This window comes from Ovis canadensis, chromosome 9, assembly GCF_042477335.2.
Source record: "Ovis canadensis isolate MfBH-ARS-UI-01 breed Bighorn chromosome 9, ARS-UI_OviCan_v2, whole genome shotgun sequence".
Classification (NCBI taxonomy): Eukaryota; Metazoa; Chordata; class Mammalia; order Artiodactyla; family Bovidae; genus Ovis; species Ovis canadensis.
In genome coordinates this window covers 26,310,379-26,329,218 of record NC_091253.1, presented here as the reverse complement: position 1 = coordinate 26,329,218, position 18,840 = coordinate 26,310,379, and the positions used below count along the sequence as shown (strand labels likewise).

Below are 18,840 nucleotides of genomic sequence, written 5' to 3'. Positions count from 1 at the left end.
ACAGGTTCACTCCCTGTCCGGGAACCAGATCCCACAGGCCGCAACTGAGGATCCTGCATGCCGCAATGACGACTCGGCGCAGCCAAATCAATAAATAAACAAAAGTAAATATTAAACAAAGACAGAATAGCAAATCTTATGTTTATCTTACCACAGTTTTTTAAAATCAATGAAAAAACAGTAACATTGTGTGCCGGGCACAGTTAAAGGTCCTAGAGATAGAGATGTTAAGACACGACCAAGGATGCCACAATCTAATTAACCTATTTATTATCTATGACTTAGAGTAAAAGGGATTTGATGTCAGACAGGATACAGGAGCTGCAGAAGATGCGGGATTCAAGCCTGGGACCAAGAGGAAGGGCTGCAGAGTCCAGGTGGAGGTCAGGGTCACTGAGCATGAGGCAAACACGGGATGAGAGAGGTCCAAGGGTCTTCTGATGCAAAGAAAGACAGCCCACCCAGACAGCCTCAGTAAGCGACACTACAGAGAACACACAGGTATCATGAAACATGATATCCAGCCAGTGAAGCATCTTACAAGCAAGAAAAATGAACTTGGCTTTCCCTCACTCCACAGACACATCCAGGAAGCATAATGGTCCAACCACAAAGCCTGCGAGAGTCATGTGCCGCCACTACAAAGACGAACGATCCGCCAAACCAGCAGGTACAGAGTAAGCCCTGTCGTGTACCGAGAAGACGTGAGGCTGACTGACTCAGATCACCCTATGCTGAGCCACTAACTGCTTCCCGTCAGTGGCACTTTCTACTTGCTTTTCGCTTAATTTACGTGGTGACGCGTTGCAGGCCCTGAGAAGCAATCATTCAACTAAATATTTCCCCTTGTTGCTTTCAAGTTTATAGACATGTTCTACCAAAACGAAAGGCAATGATGTGAAGCCATCAACTTGTTACATAACCAGCCATTTAAAACACTACCTAGAAACTGTGTAGATATCTCTAGAGATCTCAATATAACTCCCAGAAGAGAAGATGATCTTAAGAACGGAGACTCAATAAATGATTAGCAAGAAACTGCACAGCCAATTATGAGGTAATGGTTAGATAAGCTATGGTGCAGAAACATAATGCAAATGCACGCAATCATTAAACACGGCATTTATAAAGAATCTGCAGCATGAAAAATATGATATGCAGAAAGTCAGGAGTCAAATAATATTTTTGAAAAAATGTAACTTCAAAGATCAATCCAAATTTTAAAAAATAGAAAACAATACAAAAGAAATACATAAAATATTAATGGTGTGTGCATTTGCCCATGTAGGGTTATATACAACTTTTCCTTTCTGTATATATCTTTCAAGACTTCTAAAAGAAGCATATACTATTTGTATAGTAAAAGTTATTCTGGGACTTCCCTGGCATCTAGTGGTTAAGACTCGGTGCTCCTAATGCAGGGAGCATGGGTTTGATCCCTGACAGGGGAACTAAAATCTCTCCTGATGCCCAGCGTGGCCAAAAAATTTCCAAAACTACTTAAAATTGAGTTTTCAGAGAGCTTTGTGCAGGAAAGTCAGCACCCGTTCATCGACATTCCCTAGCAGTGAAGAACACAGCGCCCTAAAACGTCAGTGGAGGAAGGCATGCTGAGGGTCCCCGCCCTGACAGAGGCGGTTTCTATAAGGATGTCGACAGCCCTTCCCAGCACCACTGCCGCCCTCGGAAATGCTCGGAAACCGCAGCAGCACAGCCAGCGACACTGAACGAGGACCCCCTGTCCAACAGGCACTGTGCCAGCAGCCCGCACGTGTTACCTCACTAAATCATCCCAGCACCTCACCAGAGACACCACTGTTCTCCCGGCTTCACGGATGAGCAAACTGAAGCTTAGACAGGTCTTAATCTGGGTCAGAGTGCCTCTACTTCCCCAGCAGGCTCTCACTTGTCATCAGCTGCCATCAGATGCTCAGCCATCTCCCTTTCTTCTAAAACTACTTCATATTTCATTCAACGTTCCTTTAACAAAGACCAACTCTCTGCCCTATGAACGGAAAAGCCCTCCCTTAAAGTGCTCAGCTGGATCCCCTCACCTTCAAGGACCATGAGATCTCCTAAATCCTCAGCCTCCCCCAATGCCTGGTGGGGTCTCAGTGAATACATACAAAGAAATAAGTTGGGAAAGGAGTCATTGGAAAAGACTCTGGTGCTGGGAGGGATTGGGGGCAGGAGGAGAAGGGGACGACCGAGGATGAGATGGCTGGATGGCATCACTGACTCGATGGACGTGAATCTGAATGAACTCCGGGAGTTGGTAATGGACAGGGAGGCCTGGCGTGCTGCGATTCATGGGGTCGCAAAGAGTCGGGCACGACCGAGCGACTGAACTGAACTGAACTGAACTGAACATTAAATTAATTCAGTTCCGCATTTATCGACTATCTTGCTGGTTAAAAAAAAACGTTGTCCAAAATGATGAAAGGTGAGTAAGCAAGACCCGGTCTGATCCCCAAGGAGCCAGTAATCTAGTGAGGGAACCAAGTGATGAAATTAATCTCAGGACATAATGAAACAGTGCTTAACTGAGAATCAGGTAAAGTAATAAAGAGGTGAGGAGGAAGGAATTATTACTCTCTTAGTAACATTGGAAACGGGAAAAGTACAAGGACCATGCAAGCTACCATAAAAGAACATGGAAAAAAATGATTGTAAAGGTCCAAAATATATGAAATACAGATAACATAGATAGAGTATGAAATTAGGCTGAAAAGATGGCTTGAGTCAAACCCTGAGCATCCTTGAGATGGAGCTGGCCTTTACTAGGCAGAGGACGGGCAGTCACTGCAGGTTCTTAAGGAAGAGAAGGACATGATTTAGTTTGCATTTCAAGGAGATAATTCTGGCTTCAGTGCGAAGAGTGGATCAAGAGCAGAGTAAGAACAGGACACGATGTTAGGAGCCAATCCAAGAAACAGGTGTTGAGAGTCTAGCTTTTATATAGAGATTGGAGAAACAATAAGGTCCTACTACAAAGCACAGAAAACTATAATCAATACCCTATGATAAATCATGATGGAAAAGAATGTTTTTTTAAATGTACGTCTATGTACAACTGAGTCACTTTGCTATACAGCAGAAATTAGCACAACATTGTAAATCAATGATATTTCAATTTTTAAAAAACTGACTTAAAGTACAGGCCAAACAATAAGAGGTATAAAAGAAATAAACAAATAAACATTAGAAATTTTAAAAAAATAAAAGTCTGAACCAGGGAAATGATGGTGGAAGGGGGAAGAGGAATCCCGTGGGAGAAAACGGCAAGCATTCAGAACAGCTAAGGAACGCATCCAGGCTACACACAGGACAGAGGAGAGATGGAACAACATGAGGAGGCTCCAACACGCTTCAAGCCTCCGAGAGTAAGAAAACGGCAACGCCCTCAAGGCAGAGGACCGATGCAACGGAGGACACACCAGCCTTCACCTGGAAACTGAAGCTCAGAGGTCAGCAGCGGATGTGCAACTTGTGAAACCTGGAGCAAAACGTCAGTCTGAAAACAAGAACGCCGAGAGCTTAACTTTCAAAGCCTCACCACAAATCTTCACAGAACCTTTCAAATGGACGCATTCACTGATCCACTTTGTCATTTCTAGTTTTTAAAAACCTTGTTTTTCGTAACTCAAATAATCACTTTTGGGGGAACATTAACTTCACAGTGTTTTTAAGCCGAAAGTTTCTTTTCCAGCTGCTGCGGTTTCTTCCCCAAGGAAGTGTGTGAAACAATCGCACTTCCGCATCCCAGCACTGAAACGGAAACAAGAAAAAACCTTTTGGATTTTATGACATACGATCACAGGTACAACATAATGAAAGACTTCGTCCTGCAGATACTCCTAATGTGTCCGATCCACCACAGTGCACGATCCACCCAGTCCCGGGTGCTGCAGGCCACCCCACGGTCCGCTCTGCAGCAGAGAGCTGACGCAGAGCTGATGGCAGAGACGGGAAGGGGAAAACGAGGGAAACACGGGAATGGGAACACTCCACCAGGAGTGTCTGCAAAACGCCTAACTCCTCTGCTTTCTTGCCCTCCCTCAGCCCCAGAACACAGGGCAGTGGGCCTGAGGGTCCATCCAGTCAGGATGAAGCCCCAGGGAGAGAGGCCTTTCCCAGGCCAAAGCCCAACCCACACTGACACTGGCAATGGAAATCTTCTCGTGCATTTTCTTAGGGCTGAGCAGCAGAGCGATGAGCTGGCGATAAGATGAAGGAGAAACTGAGTAAGTTGAGTCTGACATTTCCTGTCTCATCCCATCCTTGTCTTTCAAGCGAATAACAACTGCTTCTGAGCTCGGAGACGGCCTTGGTGCAGAGACAAACCAGAAGTGTGGTCTCTGACACCCGCCATGCAGGCTCTGGTGGGTCACCTTCAACAAGGTCATCAGTCACCCAGCGCACTCAGGCAACAGGTGACAGCTGAGGCCAGCGAAACAAGAGCATGGACTTCAGAGCCCACAGCCAGGGTCCAAACCCCAGTTTCTCCAAACACCACACAGCAAGCAGCCCTCAGGCATATTAGCCCACTTCCTCCCATCCGGGTACGAACCAGGCCCAACCCTGTGAGCTTCCGAGATCAGGGCAGATGGGGCGCCTTCACGGAGGCATGGCCGTGAATGAGCTCACCTCCTCTGTGTCCATTTCCTCACTGTAAAATACGCCCAAGCCCAGCAGCTACCCCTGTGGGGAAACTGTGAGGATTAGGGCAACTCCTACCCCTAAGGGCACAGAACACAGAAGGCGCACACGGCTGCCGCACACTCTCAGGACCAAGAAACCTGTGTTAGGGCAACTCCTGGTCATCGCGTCTGCACCCAGAAGGTGCTGAAATTGAGCAAAGATAGTAGAGGCAGACACTCTAAAAAAAAACAAACAAACACTGGCTGAGAGAGTGAGAAAATGAATCAACTGAGCTTTGGGAGTGTGGGATTGCAACATATGAGCACAGGATCACGAGAAGGTGAGGACGCCTCCGCCTGGAAAGCAGGACTGAGAGCTCAGACTGAGGACTAGGCCACCGGAGATGCGGGACCAATCGGAGAGGGAGTGTGGGTCGGAGCCTCACACACCCACCTCGGGACCTCCTCTGCCCCGCCTCCTGCTGGCCAGGAGTGCGCCCATTTCCTCAGCGGTCCCAGGAGGAGCAGTGAGCACCAGACACGCGGTCAGCTGCGAAACGCAGGCCACTGCTGCTGACACTGTAACCCGTCTCACTAGCTGCTGAGTCACTAAGTGGTGCCCAACTCGTCGCGACCCCATGGACTGCAGCACGCCAGGCTTCCCTGTCCTTCACCATCTCCTGGAGTTTGCTCAGACTCACGTCCATCCAGTCAGTGATGCCATCCAACCATCTCATCCTCTGTCATCCCCTGTCCTCCCACCCTCAATCTTTCCCAGCATCAGGGTCTTTTCCAATCAGTCAGCTTTTCACATCAGGTGGCCAAAATCCACAATATTTGAACAAAGGGAGACTGAGCTAAGCAATAAGGAAGGTGTTGATACGACTGCCTTCCAGCAGCACAGACACTCCTGCTGGGTATGGAGGGTCTCAATCCACCCCTGAACTGTTCCTGCCTTAGAGACAAATGAAGTCAGCCCGAGAGCAGGTGCGGAGCTGCTTCTGCTCCTGCCGCTCCCTCTGCTGCCACGCCCACCCACCCAGGCTCCTCTCCACGAGCGAGAAAGCCCAGCCAGAGACGAGCATCCCTCCCCGGTACGGTTTGCAGGATCTTAGTTCCCCAGCCAGGGATCGAACCTGGACCATGGCAGTGAAAACATCGAGTCCTACCCACTGGATCGCCAGGGAATTCCCTCTCGGCAGTCGTCTTACTTCTTCTGAATCCATCTACAGCACAACAAAGACCATCCTCCTCCCTTCACCCACAGGTCTGTCCTTTCTCCCCCTGGGGAGAGGGGTTATTCAGACCGACAGCAGAGCCTTGAGATTGAGGAGCAATAGGCCCCTTGACCTCTGTACCTTCCCGAGTGCCACTAATGGTATCCCCCTACATGCATGAAGCATGACCAACACGTAAGAGAGCGGTGGACACCGGGACACTAGAAAGGAACACAGGCTCGCCGGTGTGCAGAGGCCACAGCCGGCCAGGCTCGGTCATCAGCTAGGAGCACACATGGGCTAGGAGCACACCCCAGCCTCGGCACAGCATCAAACCCCCTATGTAACACGGCCAAAGATACAGGTTCCCCCATCCGTCTCCATCTAACTATGAAAATCCTGCAGAGAAATTCTTTATACCTTTAACAGGTTACTCTGCTGCTAAAACTCCTGATAAGATCCACCCAAAGCTCTTTAAGCTGGAAAGAACGGTACAGCCTTATGGGGAGAAACATCAACTTCTCAAGTAGGTGAAGTAAGGGACAAGGCTAATGTTTATCGAGCTTCTGCTACTGCAGGCAGGATGCCAAGTGGCTGCTACACATTATTTCTGATAATCCTCCAGCTAATCAGACATTATCTTCTTAATCTTATAATTGAAAGTAATGTAATGTAATTACTTACATTACTTAGTAATGTAAGTAAATTGTCAAAGGTTACATTCAATCAGTAGAAGACACAGGAGGCAAACCCAGGTCTGCCTTAACCCAAGGACCCTGACCCAGACGTCTCTCTGCACTTCGCCCCTTGCGGACACAAGGCTGTACTATCCCCGTTCTACATACAGAGCGGTCCAGGTCAGGGACACCAGCATCTCATCCAAGGCCGCTCAACTACCCCATGGACGACACATACAATCCTCAAGACAGAAAACTGGACGTTTCCCCAGTTTAAGACCTGCATATGTTAAAACACTTCAGAAGTCAGAAACAAATCAACACAAGTGATAACAATTACAACGTACTGTGCGTATATTATGTTTCAGGCTTTTATAAACATGTCTCCACCGCCTAAACCAGCAGAGCAAGGCAGACGTGATCCTCACTTTCCCAATGAGGACACAACGCAGAGAAAACAAGCAATTCCCTTTACCCAGCAGGTACTGAGCCCCTGTGAGCCAGATTCTGTGCTCGGCTGGGGCCTGGCGGGGTAAAAAGTCTCCATTCCAGCTGTCCCGCCTTTAGGCGTGGATCGCTATGGATAAACATCAGCTTTGGGAAGATCACTTTATGATCCACGTGGAAGACAGAAGAGAGAGAGCGACTTGGGAGGCAAAGAGATGCCGCAGAAGGTGTCGCCACATCCCAGACCAGGACGGCAGCCTGCCCTGGAGAGTGCATGCTGGCGCTTCATGCAGCAGGTGGGCAAGTAGGCCTGCACTCCACTGCTGGAGAGCACACACTGTCCAGACCACCACACCCCACGGGGCTAAAATGCTTCGAGAAGGTACAGAAGGCCCTTCTCAACGCCACCCCAGGACGTTCTATTTTGGTTCGCCAAAAACTTGGCAAATTAGTGTTTTTCCCATAACTAGTAAAAATGCACTAATATAGTTGGGCTTTTGACATACTGATAGTTTTTCTTCACCTCATTATTTTACCCGTGTGATTTTTTCCTACTGAGAATGCGTTTTATTAGCAGGTACTTATTATGCTGCCCTCCACGGCATTTATCTCTTCAACACACAACTAAAATGAAGTCAGAAGCTTCTCTTCATTTCTTCTGGGTTTTTGTTCAACTCCTTCACCCTATTTCTGAACAAACAAAAGAGACTGTATAAAATGCAATGGAAACAAATTACAGCCCTTTATTGAAGAGCTCCCACCAGGCCTCGGTGACATAACAATTCATGTGCTCAGCCTCCCGTCTCCTCCACCCAGGTGAAAGATGGAGCATATTAACCCAAAACCCCCGAAAAAACCACATATACCATCTGGGGGAAAACGCAAGAGAATGAACATGTCAGGAATGGAAAGCAGGAAGCTGAGGAATACCTGTCACCGGAACAATATAAAAATTACGGCCTTTGTCTCTAGGTGTGGATTTGGCTATTTGGTTCAAATAAGGCTTAGCCCTTGTGGGAAATGTATTTTGAAAGAAAATAACGCTTGGAGAAGGAAATGGCAGTCCACTCCAGTATTCTTGCTTGGGAAATCCCACGGACAGACAGCCGTGGCAAGCGAGCTACACTGTCCACAGGGTCGCAAAGAGTCGGACACGACTGAGCGGCTAAAACAACTTGTGGGAGATGCGTCTCAAAAGATGACGCTCAGCCAACAGTTAACGCAGAATTTACGGGGCCGATTCCAGGGCCCCGCTGTGGGCCCAGAAGCCTGCCTTTTACACAGAGGCTGGTGCGCTCTGCGGGCTGAGAAACGGGCTTTGACAAGTAGACGCTATTCGTGGGAGCGTCTCACTGAGGCCATTTCCAGCCTATGTCTCTGTCTGAGATGCAGCCTCCCTCCTTCCAGCTTAGAGGTCGGTGCTCATCTGCAGACAGCTCCTGGAGCCCGGGGCCTGAGAGCTCCCCAGCAGGAGACACGGACAGAGAAGAGAAGGACGATGCTGACTGGCCTCCGTGGGAAGGACAAAGCCACCAGGACGCAGACAGTGGCAGAGGACAGCCGCAGGACAGGGCAAGCCCAGAGCGGGGGAAGTGACCCCAGGGCGTCACTGACCATAACCAGAGGGGCGTGCCCTGGATGCGGAGCTGGGGCTTGAAGGAGGGCTGCCTGGAGCAGCGCCTGGGAAGGACTTCTCCCCCATCTCGAGGCCCCCAGGTACTTGGGGCTCAGGAGAAAAACATGGCAGCCTCGTGGCGGGCGCAGAGGAAGCAGAGCCTGCAGGAAAGAGCTGGTAACCCCCCAACCCCACAGTGTGCCTCTGTGGGGGCACCCCTGGTATTCTGAGCAGCATGGTGCTGAACTGCGCTACGCTGACCCAACTGACGCAAAGAGTGGACTCACTGGAAAAGGCCCTGAGGCTGGGAAAGATGCAGGGCAAGAGGGGGCGACGGAGGGTGAGATGGTTGGATGGCATTGACGACTCAACAGACCTGAGTTTGAGCAAGCTCTGGGAGATGGTGAAGGACAGGGAAGCCGGGCATGCTACAGTCCCCTGGATCACAAAGAGTCAGACATGATGGAGCAACTGAACAACAGCTGCATTTAGCCACCTTGTTCCTTCCTACAAAACACAAATGACACCTCCCAGTGCAAAAGAGGAAACCCCCCTCTTCCCAGGGACTTCCCTGGTGGCTCAGATGGTAGTGTCTGCCTACAATGCGGGAGACCCAGGTTCAATCCCTGGGTTGGGAAGATCTCCTGGAGAAGGAAATGGCAACTCACTCCAGTATTCTTGCCTGGAAAATCCCATGGACAGTGGAACCTGGTAAGCTATAGTCCATGGGGTCACAAAGAGTCAGACATGACTGAGCAACTTCACTTTCACTTTCCCTCTTCCCAGGCAGCTCAGCCCCTTGCCCATAACTCAGCCTTGCTGCCCTGAGGGACCCGACTCTCCTGGAGAGGATTTATCAGAAAGGGAACTGGAGGGTCAGCCATAGAAACTGCCCACCTTGAGGAAAAGTCAGGACATGACCAGGAAGGGACAGATGGTGGGGATGGGGAGGTCCCAGCACAGACCCACCTGGAACCCAAGGCAGGAAGGCCGGCCACGTAAAAGACAGGTAAGAGAGCGATGTCCTGAGACAAGGGAGGAAACCGAAAACGAAAACCCTGACATGTTCAAGAAACCAAAGGACGGCCAATGAGGGTCACATGCTGTGAGCTTTACGCTCACTGTTAAACTCACACACGTTGGGCTGAGCTGATCCTCTGTAATGTTAGAGATGTTCTCAAAGTTCCAGCAACAGTTTCAAACTTCATATTATGCTGTGGAGATTCATCATAAAGCGCTCACAACAGACAGTCCTACTGCTTTCAGCTTTAGTTCAGAAATAGGTGAAGCACTTTCGGGACGTGTCTTACGTCTTTCAAACCTGCTGTCCACCACCCTCGTGTGTTACAGCACGGGACAATGTGTCACAGTTGGCATCCTCTGGATTGCGGCCAAGAGTTGGCTTCCAGGTGTGGCTTTGCCCTGAGTACCTGGGAGACCGTAGGCAAAGGGCTTAATTAGCATCTCAAAGCGTTACAGACCTCCGCACAGTGGCCTGGACACCACCTGCCTCCCAAGAAATGAGAATCAAATGAGGCAAGCAACAGGGAAGCAACCAGCAGACTGTAAAAGAGCCTTGCATTAAAGAGATACAATTAGTAAACGGGCACACAGAACGAACATCCAACCTCGCAAGTTGCCCAGAAAATAGAAATTAAAGCAGTAAGGCAACACTGTCTACATATTCAATTAGCAACAGTGCCACGGGCGGTATAATGAGAGCAGACCTCTCAGAAGGCAACTCTGACATGTCTCAACAGCAATGCAAAAGCTCAGAACAGCAGACCCAATAATCCCTCTCCTGACAAAATCTCTCTCCTGCTCAAAGAGCTGAAGAGGCTCACCAGAGCATTCCCTATGACAGCAAAAACCAACCCCAAAAAGAAAGAATGCAAATGAAAGTATTCATTTTTAACACATTCAACAGGATATGAGTACTGAAGCACATCACTCACTAGCCACAGGGGCTAAAACTACCCACTGACAGGGCTTCTTTTCGAGGTGATGAGACGTTTTAAAATTGACCATGATGATGGTGCACATCTGTGAACACACAGAAAAGCTGAAGTGCACGTTTTACATCGATGAGCTGTGCGGTCTTCAAATTAAGTCTCAATACAGTTATTTTTTTTTTAAAGGGAAAAGCATTTGGTATTGCTTTTCCCTTTTAAAAAATTACGCATTTAAAAGAGTACATCATTAATGCATTCAGCCATATATGGATGTCAGCGCAAGCCACTAGAGACAAGACAAACAGCAAGTCAGACATACATCGGCCTTCAGAGAGCTTGCAGCCTGCGTGCTGTGTGTTGGTTGCTCAGTCGTGTCCGTCTCTTTGCGACCCCAAGGACTGTAGCCCACCAGGCTCCTCTGTCCATGGAATGCTCCAGGCAAGAACACTGGAATGGGTTGCCGTGTCCTTCTCCAGGGGATCTCCCCCACCCAGGGATCGAGCCCAGGTCTCCCGCATTACCAGGAGATTCTTTACTGTCTGAGCCATCTGTAAATTGCACAGCCTGGGTGGGGAGCTTGCCAAGTTAGTAAGTGACTGAAATACAGTGGGCACAAGTGCTCGATGGCTAAGCACACACCACTCCAGTGGGGACACCCTGAAGGAATGCAAGCTAGTCTTACGGGATCAAGAAGTGGTGTCCACACCGAGCTGTGGAGGATGAGCACGTGTCAGCCAAAGGGAAGAAGGAAAGCAGGAAGCAGGGAGGCACAAGGGACAGGAGGAGGACAAGAAACCCAGGTGGACACACCACGCTTCCTTCCTCCGCTAGTCAACGGGCATCAACGGACGGTTCCCACTCTTTGGCTCCAAGGGATGATGCCACTGTGTCCACGCGTCTTTGTGTAGACATGTGTTTCCAAACCTCGGGAGCGTGTGACTAAGAGCAGAACTGCAGGGGCACAAAGCACAACTGCTCACCACCCACTTTCCTCCCCAGAATCCCAGGCAACAGAATCACCCAAACCACTGTGTCCAACGTTCCCCAAAGAAGCCCAACCTCCTAATTCCACCAGAACTGGAGAAAGTCCTCCTACCTGAAGCTACTCCTTCTGCTCAGTCAGGTCTCTGAAAACACCAATTTGCTCCTCAAGGTCAAGGTCATCTTTTTCAGGGACCACTACCCAAACCACGCTTCCACCTCTGAAAAGAACTGCCAGTCCTCTGAGATGCTCCTACATCCTCACTTACAGCGACTCCTCTGGGCCGCAACCACAGCATCTCCCACGTCCCACGCTCCTCATGTCAACCGCTGGTCCCAGCCCCGCCCAGAGTAAGCGCCTCTGGATGACCCGTACTGTGGATCCACAGGGAAAGACGATCCTTCAAGGAGGAGTTTTACTAGTTGAACTTGGGTGGATTTTTGGAGCGTGTTTTTTGTTTAAAAAGGAACACAAGCCAGGATTTCAGGCAAGCAATGAGCAAGAAATTCCCCTTCATCTTAAAAGATTATTACAAATGCACTGAACACGCTAACGTACAGAATCAGAGAGCAAGATCGAGAAAAGTGGCTGAACAGCAAGAATTAAGGATCTGACCACCCACTGAGCACTGCCCTATTTCATAGTATCAGGTAAGATTAAAATTTCAAAGCTGACATGGATGGATTTTAGCATATTTAAGGTTAAATGTAAATTCGCACAAAGTCAGAGGTTTTGTCCTTTGGACTGTGAAGAGATTCACAGGTTTATTATGTTATGAATGGAGTTCTGTTTAGTACTCAAAGTGGTTCTCCTTAAGGAAAAAATAAAAAACCCTGTAAATCGGAACATACAAACCTTTAAAAACAGATAAGACAGTAAGACATTTGTTTTTGAACATTTATTACATTCTTTTCTTTTTCACTGTAGTTTATTCTAAGATACTGAATATAGTGCCCTGTGCTATTTACATGGTAGGACCTAGTTGTTTATCTAGCTCAAGGCTTTATCCCCGTCTCCTTTCCCTTTTGGTGACCACAGGCTGTTTTCTGTGTCTGTGAGTCTGTTTTATAAACAAGTTCATTAATATTCATTACATCTTTACCGCAGACATTTAAAATCGCATTATCTGAAAATATATTAATTAGAAATACTGCTTGTATCCACCCTCACTTTACCTGAAACAATATTCAAACTCTACATCAATGTCTCTGGTACTATTAGGAACACTTTGTAATAAAATTTGTCATAAAAAAAGAAGAACCATTGGCCCCAGAACCCCTCCTATGAGTTTAGGAGCACTAGCACAGACTGGAGGGGGACCCGTGAGGGGCGGGGCGGGGGGAGAGCCCCAGATTGCAAACACCCAGACAGGTCCACACGCAAGGAGGAGGCCAGTCCTCTGACCCGTATTCCATTTCAACACTGTGATCTTTAGAAATGCTAATTATCAACTCAGTGGATGGTGCCATGTGCGCTCTAGAAGGTCACCCAAGCAATTAAAATATCTACCATTAAAACAGTAACAAACTACCCCACAGTTTCTAACATCTGAGTTGTACAAATGAGAAAATGAAGGTTCAGAAAGAGTTTAATTGCTGATCTGAGGTCATGGTAATTAGAGTTCAGGTGAGTGGGAAGAACCCGTGGCGCTCTGACTTCAGGCCTCATCTAACACCACTACCCACGGGCCTCAGGAGGTGGCAGTCTGTTCACCAGGGTCAAATGTCCCAAGCTTCTCTCCCCTGGACCAGCATCTTCAGATCACTGATTAACATGACCTCAAATGGTCAGCAACCTCCTCCTCTCCTGGGGATCTGCGACAAAGGCCGCGCACAAGGGGAGACCAGCTGCAGGAGGACGGTCCCCCAGGACAGGTCAGAACGTGAGAAGGCGGCCCAGGGGAAGCGCAGGCGCAGGGGAGTTTCCTGACAGAGCGGGGCAGGGCGGGGGCGGCGGGAGGGGGGGACGAGGAGGCAAGAACAGAGGCTGAAGACGTGCATGCAGTGTACCTGCGGGGAAACGTCCAGGTGGACGACACGGTGTGGGGGGCGGGGAGCAGCTCAGAGAAGGCGTGGGGGCCACATCGCGCGGCTCACGGTCCACCGGCGTGGGAGACTGTCAACCCCGAGGGTGCTGTGGGGGGGCGGGGCACCGAGCGAACCGGGACGAGCGGGAGAGGGGCCGGGCCCCAGGGCCACTCAGAACCTGAGGCCGAGAGCAGAGGCCGCTCAGCCTGAGGGCTGCGCCGGGCAACGCCTCTTCAGAGCTGCCGGCCTGGGAGGCTCCAGAAGTCACAGGGGCCCAGTGGCAGGGGAGTGGCACCCTTAACAAGCAAAAACCCACCCCCGGGAGCAATAGAGAGGCCCACCCAGCCTGGGTCAGCCTCCAGGACCCCAGGGCCCTGCCTCGGCCTCTCCCCCTCCTCCCACTTCAGAGAGGCCACGTGCAGGCGCTCCATACCGCTGAGCCCACCGCAGCACAGAGACACACCCCACCCACGGGCAACGCTCAACTAGCAGAGACCACAGATGCCCCCAGGGGCAGCTGCCCACAGGGACCCCTCGGGCCGCCTGAAGTCCTAAATGAAAAACGATAGCTACCCCACACGGAGAGGCATGCAAACAGCATCGAGCGTGCTGAGCATTCCCAGGACCTAGAAGACACAGCTCCAGCAGCCGAGGGAAGGACACCCACACCCGACGTGGCCACGGAACATCCCCACTCTCTGTAAGGAGGCGAGGACACCGGGATGCTGGCGGAGGCGAGCAGTGACAGAGCCGCCTGAGGCCTCGCTGGGGCCCCTGGGACAGAGGGCGGTGCAGTCGCAGACAATGATGACTCCCTGGGGACTGACTCCAGGCAGGACCGACTCCCTGGGGATGGCGACAGGCTGGGACCTGGGCTGGAGATAGGTGACTGCATGTGAAACCCAAAACACACGTGGGCACCCAGAAAGTGTGCGAGACGAGAAGACGCTGGAGGAAGGACTAAGAGGAAAGCTGCCCTGACCTGCGGGCAAAGACACCCACAGTTCCCCAGGAGCCTAGAAAGAGGCTGCCCGCGAGGGCAGAAGTGACCAGAGGGGCACAGAGGGGCATGGGGCTCCAGGAAGTACGTGAGATGAGAAGGTGCTGGAGGAAAGGACTAAGAAGAAAGCTGCCCTGACCTGTGGGCAAAGACACCCACAGTCCCCCAGGAGCCTAGAAAGAGGCTGCCCGCGAGGGGAGAAGCGACCAGAGGGCACAGAGGGGCATGGGGCTCCAGGCTCGTGTCCCATCTGGGAGCCGGGTACCACATGGTCATCTGAAAACTCACCGAGCAGAGTTCTTGTGAGTCATGCGCTTCTCCATGTAAATGTTACACTCTGATGTTTATGTTTTATAAGGCATGGGCAAAGGCGAGGGGAGGCCATGCCATAGGCCAAGCGCAGGGAAAAGGGCAGCAGCACGGGGCAGTGAGAGGCGCTCAGGGAGGAGCGGGCCTGGAGGACGGGGAGAGCTGGGGACACCGCCCACCCCATCCCGAGCTAGTGCCAACGGGCCAGCACCAAGATGGCACTGTTCCCCTCTCCTGGGAGACAACCGGAGTCTGAGCCCACTCACCTTGGTCTGACAAGAAGTCCAGCATGGTCTGCAGCAGGAAGGACAGGTGCCTGACAGAGAGCGCGGGGTTCCCCATTCTCCGGGACGCGTACACCAGCTCGTGCAGCAGACGCATCTGGACGGCAGCCCAGCCTCGGTGCGTGCCTGCGAGGGAAGCCACAGGACATCAGAGCGGGCCTCGGGGCACACGGGCCACGGGGCAGCGCCAGGGCCCCTCGGGAGCCACAGCTACTGTGTGAGACAGCGATTCCCAGACACTGTCTCAACCGCCAAGCTCAGAGGGCAGAGAAGCACTTCCCCGATTTATCCTGGAGAAGAATGCTCACATAACACATTTGCTCACACATTAAAAAAAAAAAAAAAGTTTTATTTTCTCTCTTCTGCAAAGACACACAATCTCCAACACAACCCATTCTGAAATACTTATAATAAGGTTAGGACAAAAGATTATATTTTCAGTAGTATGTATTTGAGTTATAGCATACTTTTTTCCCCCAAGAAAATACTAGTATTTGATGAGCCTTCATTAACAACAACCAAACACAAAAAATTTAAAAAGCACATTTCTCTAAAGTGTAAAAACAGAAAAGTGGAAAGCTAAATGAGAAAAGAATGGTTACCAAGAAACTGTGGCTGCTCCCTCCAAAATGACTTAGTGTATCCGAAATTAGAGGTGGAAGAAATCGGCTGCACAGCCATCAAAAAGCACCTCTTTAGGTTCCCAGGATTTAATGCACAGCTGAGTCCCTATGCTGTTCACCGGAAACTATCTAGACAATGTCAGCTGACTACGCGCGCATGCATGCTCACTCACTCAGTCCTGTCTGACCCCGTGGACTGTAGCCCGCCAGGCTCCTCTGTCCATAGGGTTCTCCTGGCAAGAAGACCGGAGTGGGTTGCCATTTCCTCCTCCTGACCCTGGGATCAAACTCATGTCTCCTGAGCTGGCAGGCAGATTCTTTACCAGTGAGCCACCTAGGGAGCCTGTTAATCTGTTAATGTTTTACATTGTTTCAATGTAAAACAAAAAGTTTTTTTTAAAAAAATCACAGTAGTTCAGAGATAATTATTTGTGTCCCTTTTGGCAACAGTTAGTGCTTTTAAATTTTTCCCACCTTAAACTTCTTCATGAAGAAGAGGTAGGGACAAGAATCACAATCAGCTACCACCCAGCGTTGTGTGTCCAGGGAGCCTGGGGGGCTGGCAGAAAGGCTAGAGGTGAGATTTAAGACTCTAAGCAAAGGATACCCCCTCTCCTAGCCCCACTGACCATCTCTCCCACCACCCTCCCTGCAGGGCTGACCGGCCCCTTCTGTGGATTTCCACCAAATCCTGCACTATCTTGTTTCACTGGCATTCTCCGGCAGGTACACTGAGTGCCTGGAAGCTCGTGTCTTGGTTTCTTTCATCGGTCTGTAACTTCCTCGGGAGCCAGGATGGTGTCGTATTCACCCAGGTACCCCAGTAAGAGGCCTGACACACAGCCGGCACTGAACAGGCTAGTGGGTCAAGTTGAAAGCCTGATGAAAGCCTGTTTTTCATACATGCCTACTTAAGTATATAGGCTAAAAGGACATGATTTCTAGGATTTGCTGTAAAAATATTTCAACAAAGAAATATTTAAGAACAAATTCTTAAAAGAAAAAGAAAGGTATGAATAAAGCAGATATGGCCAAATCTAATTATTTTAAAATATGAGTGATGGGCTCATTGTACTATTCTAATTTGTATATATTTCAATTATTTCATAATTTTTAAGTTGCTGAATAATAATTATTGAGATTCTTAGAGCAGACCAGACCTGCCCACACACAAAAACCTTGATATCCTACCACTCCCATCTTACAGAAACCCTTCCAAACCACAAGAGGGAAGGAGAGAAGAACAAGCCCCCTCAGTGTTTCCACGTTACCAGAAGACCACAGGCTGACACGAAAGAGATTCTGAAAAGGATAAAGAGGCTGAAATCCACGTCACGACTAACCCAGCCCGGATTTATAAATGACCCAACTTAACTCGCCTCTAGCACATCATGTCAATAATGGGGCACGTATCACTTTGTAGATTTTCTTTTAATAGATAAGGATCCAGTTCCCACCATGGGCAGTTATGAGAAGAGCATAAACTTTCTTAACACCAAATAGCATACAAGTCATAATTTCTATGCGATTCAAATTGCTCACATAAAAATCTGAATCTTTTTATCCTTAAGTCAGACTTGCAGCATATGAGCCAGTGATAAAATTTTCAACATTCTTGTATTCAAAAATTTCACCGATGTGAGTTTATTACGTCAACTGCAGCCTTTTAAGGCAAACTCGTATGCCACTTTCTTTCCTAAGTTTCTGGGGAAAATTTAATCCCTCGCTCAGGAAAAGGATAAGCAGAGGGTATGATCAAAAAAATCTTCGTCTATAGAAGACAAATAAGATTAAAGTGATAATAAGCAGGCTGTTAAGCTGACAAGTACACACAGTGCCCTTCTGCGTTCCTATCTCAACTTTCCATAACCAGCCAAGGGAAATCTTCATTTCAAGAAACAGAAAAACAGTTCAGGTGCTGAGAATAAAGACAATCTCCCTTTTATTCACAAGTATAGGGTGTTAGTAGATTTCCACTTAATTCTCTGAGAAATGTTTAAAGTGGTCCAGAGCAATAGTGAAGACAGGGTTTAAGGTAACATTTCTTATTAAAAAAAAAAATACAGCCAGCTGACTTTTATCATTTTTACTTTATTCAATCTCTTACCTCACCTCCCCAACCTCTTTCACAAAACGATGGTGAATGTCCCCTCCCAAAATATTAATAGAAGGCTGGGTAAAAAGCACCAAATACAGGGAGGTGTGCTTGTTTGCTTCATTTTTCAAAAGAAACCTGTTTTGTTCCAGTGATTTAAAACTTAAGATCAAGAAACAAACTCTGCTTAATAGATAGCAACAAGCACATGTCATCGAAGCTGCTCACCAGTTTTGGGCCCTCGGTGCATGTGTTTGCAGAGACACCTGCAAGGGGACGCTGGGAGGGGCAGGGTCTCCGTCCTCACAGGCACATACCCTAGGGAGGGAGGTGGGTGCTAAACCATTGCCCAGTGTGTTCATGTAATTACAATTCATGGGAAACGCTACAAAAGAGGGGCAGGAGTCAGTGACGAGGAAAATAGAGGGACTGTGTGTAGGTGTGGGACGACGGGGACACTCAGTGGAGACCTGCAGGGTGCCTGGCGCAGCAGGTGAGGGCAGAGAGGGGCGTCCAGAGGAGGGGAGGGTGGGGGGGAGCCAGCAGCAGCCCTTGGACTGAGCCCACAGCAGTCGCCGCACGAAGCCCAGGGCGCGCTCACTCCACAGTCAGCCTGCAGGGATGTCCAGGGATCACAGCAGGAGTCGCTGGAAAGCCCCCGCGCTCTGTACTGAAGTCTCCCAAAAGCACACAAAAGGGGTTCCCGGGCCACCTGGACCCACAGCCCCCTCTCAGCATCCCCTTCCTGACTCCACGGGTGAGGAGAGCCCCCAGCACAAAGACCATCAAGCAGGGCCCACCCCAGTCCCCCATCTGTAAGGAGAGGGGAGGAGCCAGATCAGCCTTCTCGGAATCACCTGAGGCTCCTCCATCACACAGGCCCCGCCTCAGCATACACCCATGCCCGGCCCCAGCCCAGGAGGCAACAGGCTCAGAGCCCAGGGCAGCGGGGTCACACAGAGGGCCAGCCAA

The 18,840-nt window shown here is 49.6% G+C and overlaps 1 protein-coding gene, 1 long non-coding RNA gene and 1 pseudogene across 8 annotated transcripts in view; 2 read left to right on the top strand and 1 right to left on the bottom strand.

The window, feature by feature from the left end:
• Nucleotides 1–18,840, bottom strand: part of TRAPPC9 (trafficking protein particle complex subunit 9) — a 387,455-nt gene that overhangs the window by 317,513 nt on the left and 51,102 nt on the right. For all 7 annotated transcript variants that reach the window (XM_069600923.1, XM_069600926.1, XM_069600925.1 and 4 more), the window contains one exon: nucleotides 15,133–15,276. In XM_069600923.1, coding sequence (XP_069457024.1) covers nucleotides 15,133–15,276 — 144 coding nt within the window. The remainder of the gene's footprint in view (nucleotides 1–15,132; nucleotides 15,277–18,840) is intronic.
• LOC138446149 (protein CEBPZOS-like) lies at nucleotides 11,895–12,136 on the top strand (annotated as a pseudogene).
• LOC138446153 (uncharacterized) lies at nucleotides 13,329–17,968 on the top strand. Its single transcript, XR_011259151.1, has 3 exons — nucleotides 13,329–13,404; nucleotides 16,429–16,588; nucleotides 16,981–17,968. It is a non-coding gene; the product is annotated as an uncharacterized lncRNA (long non-coding RNA).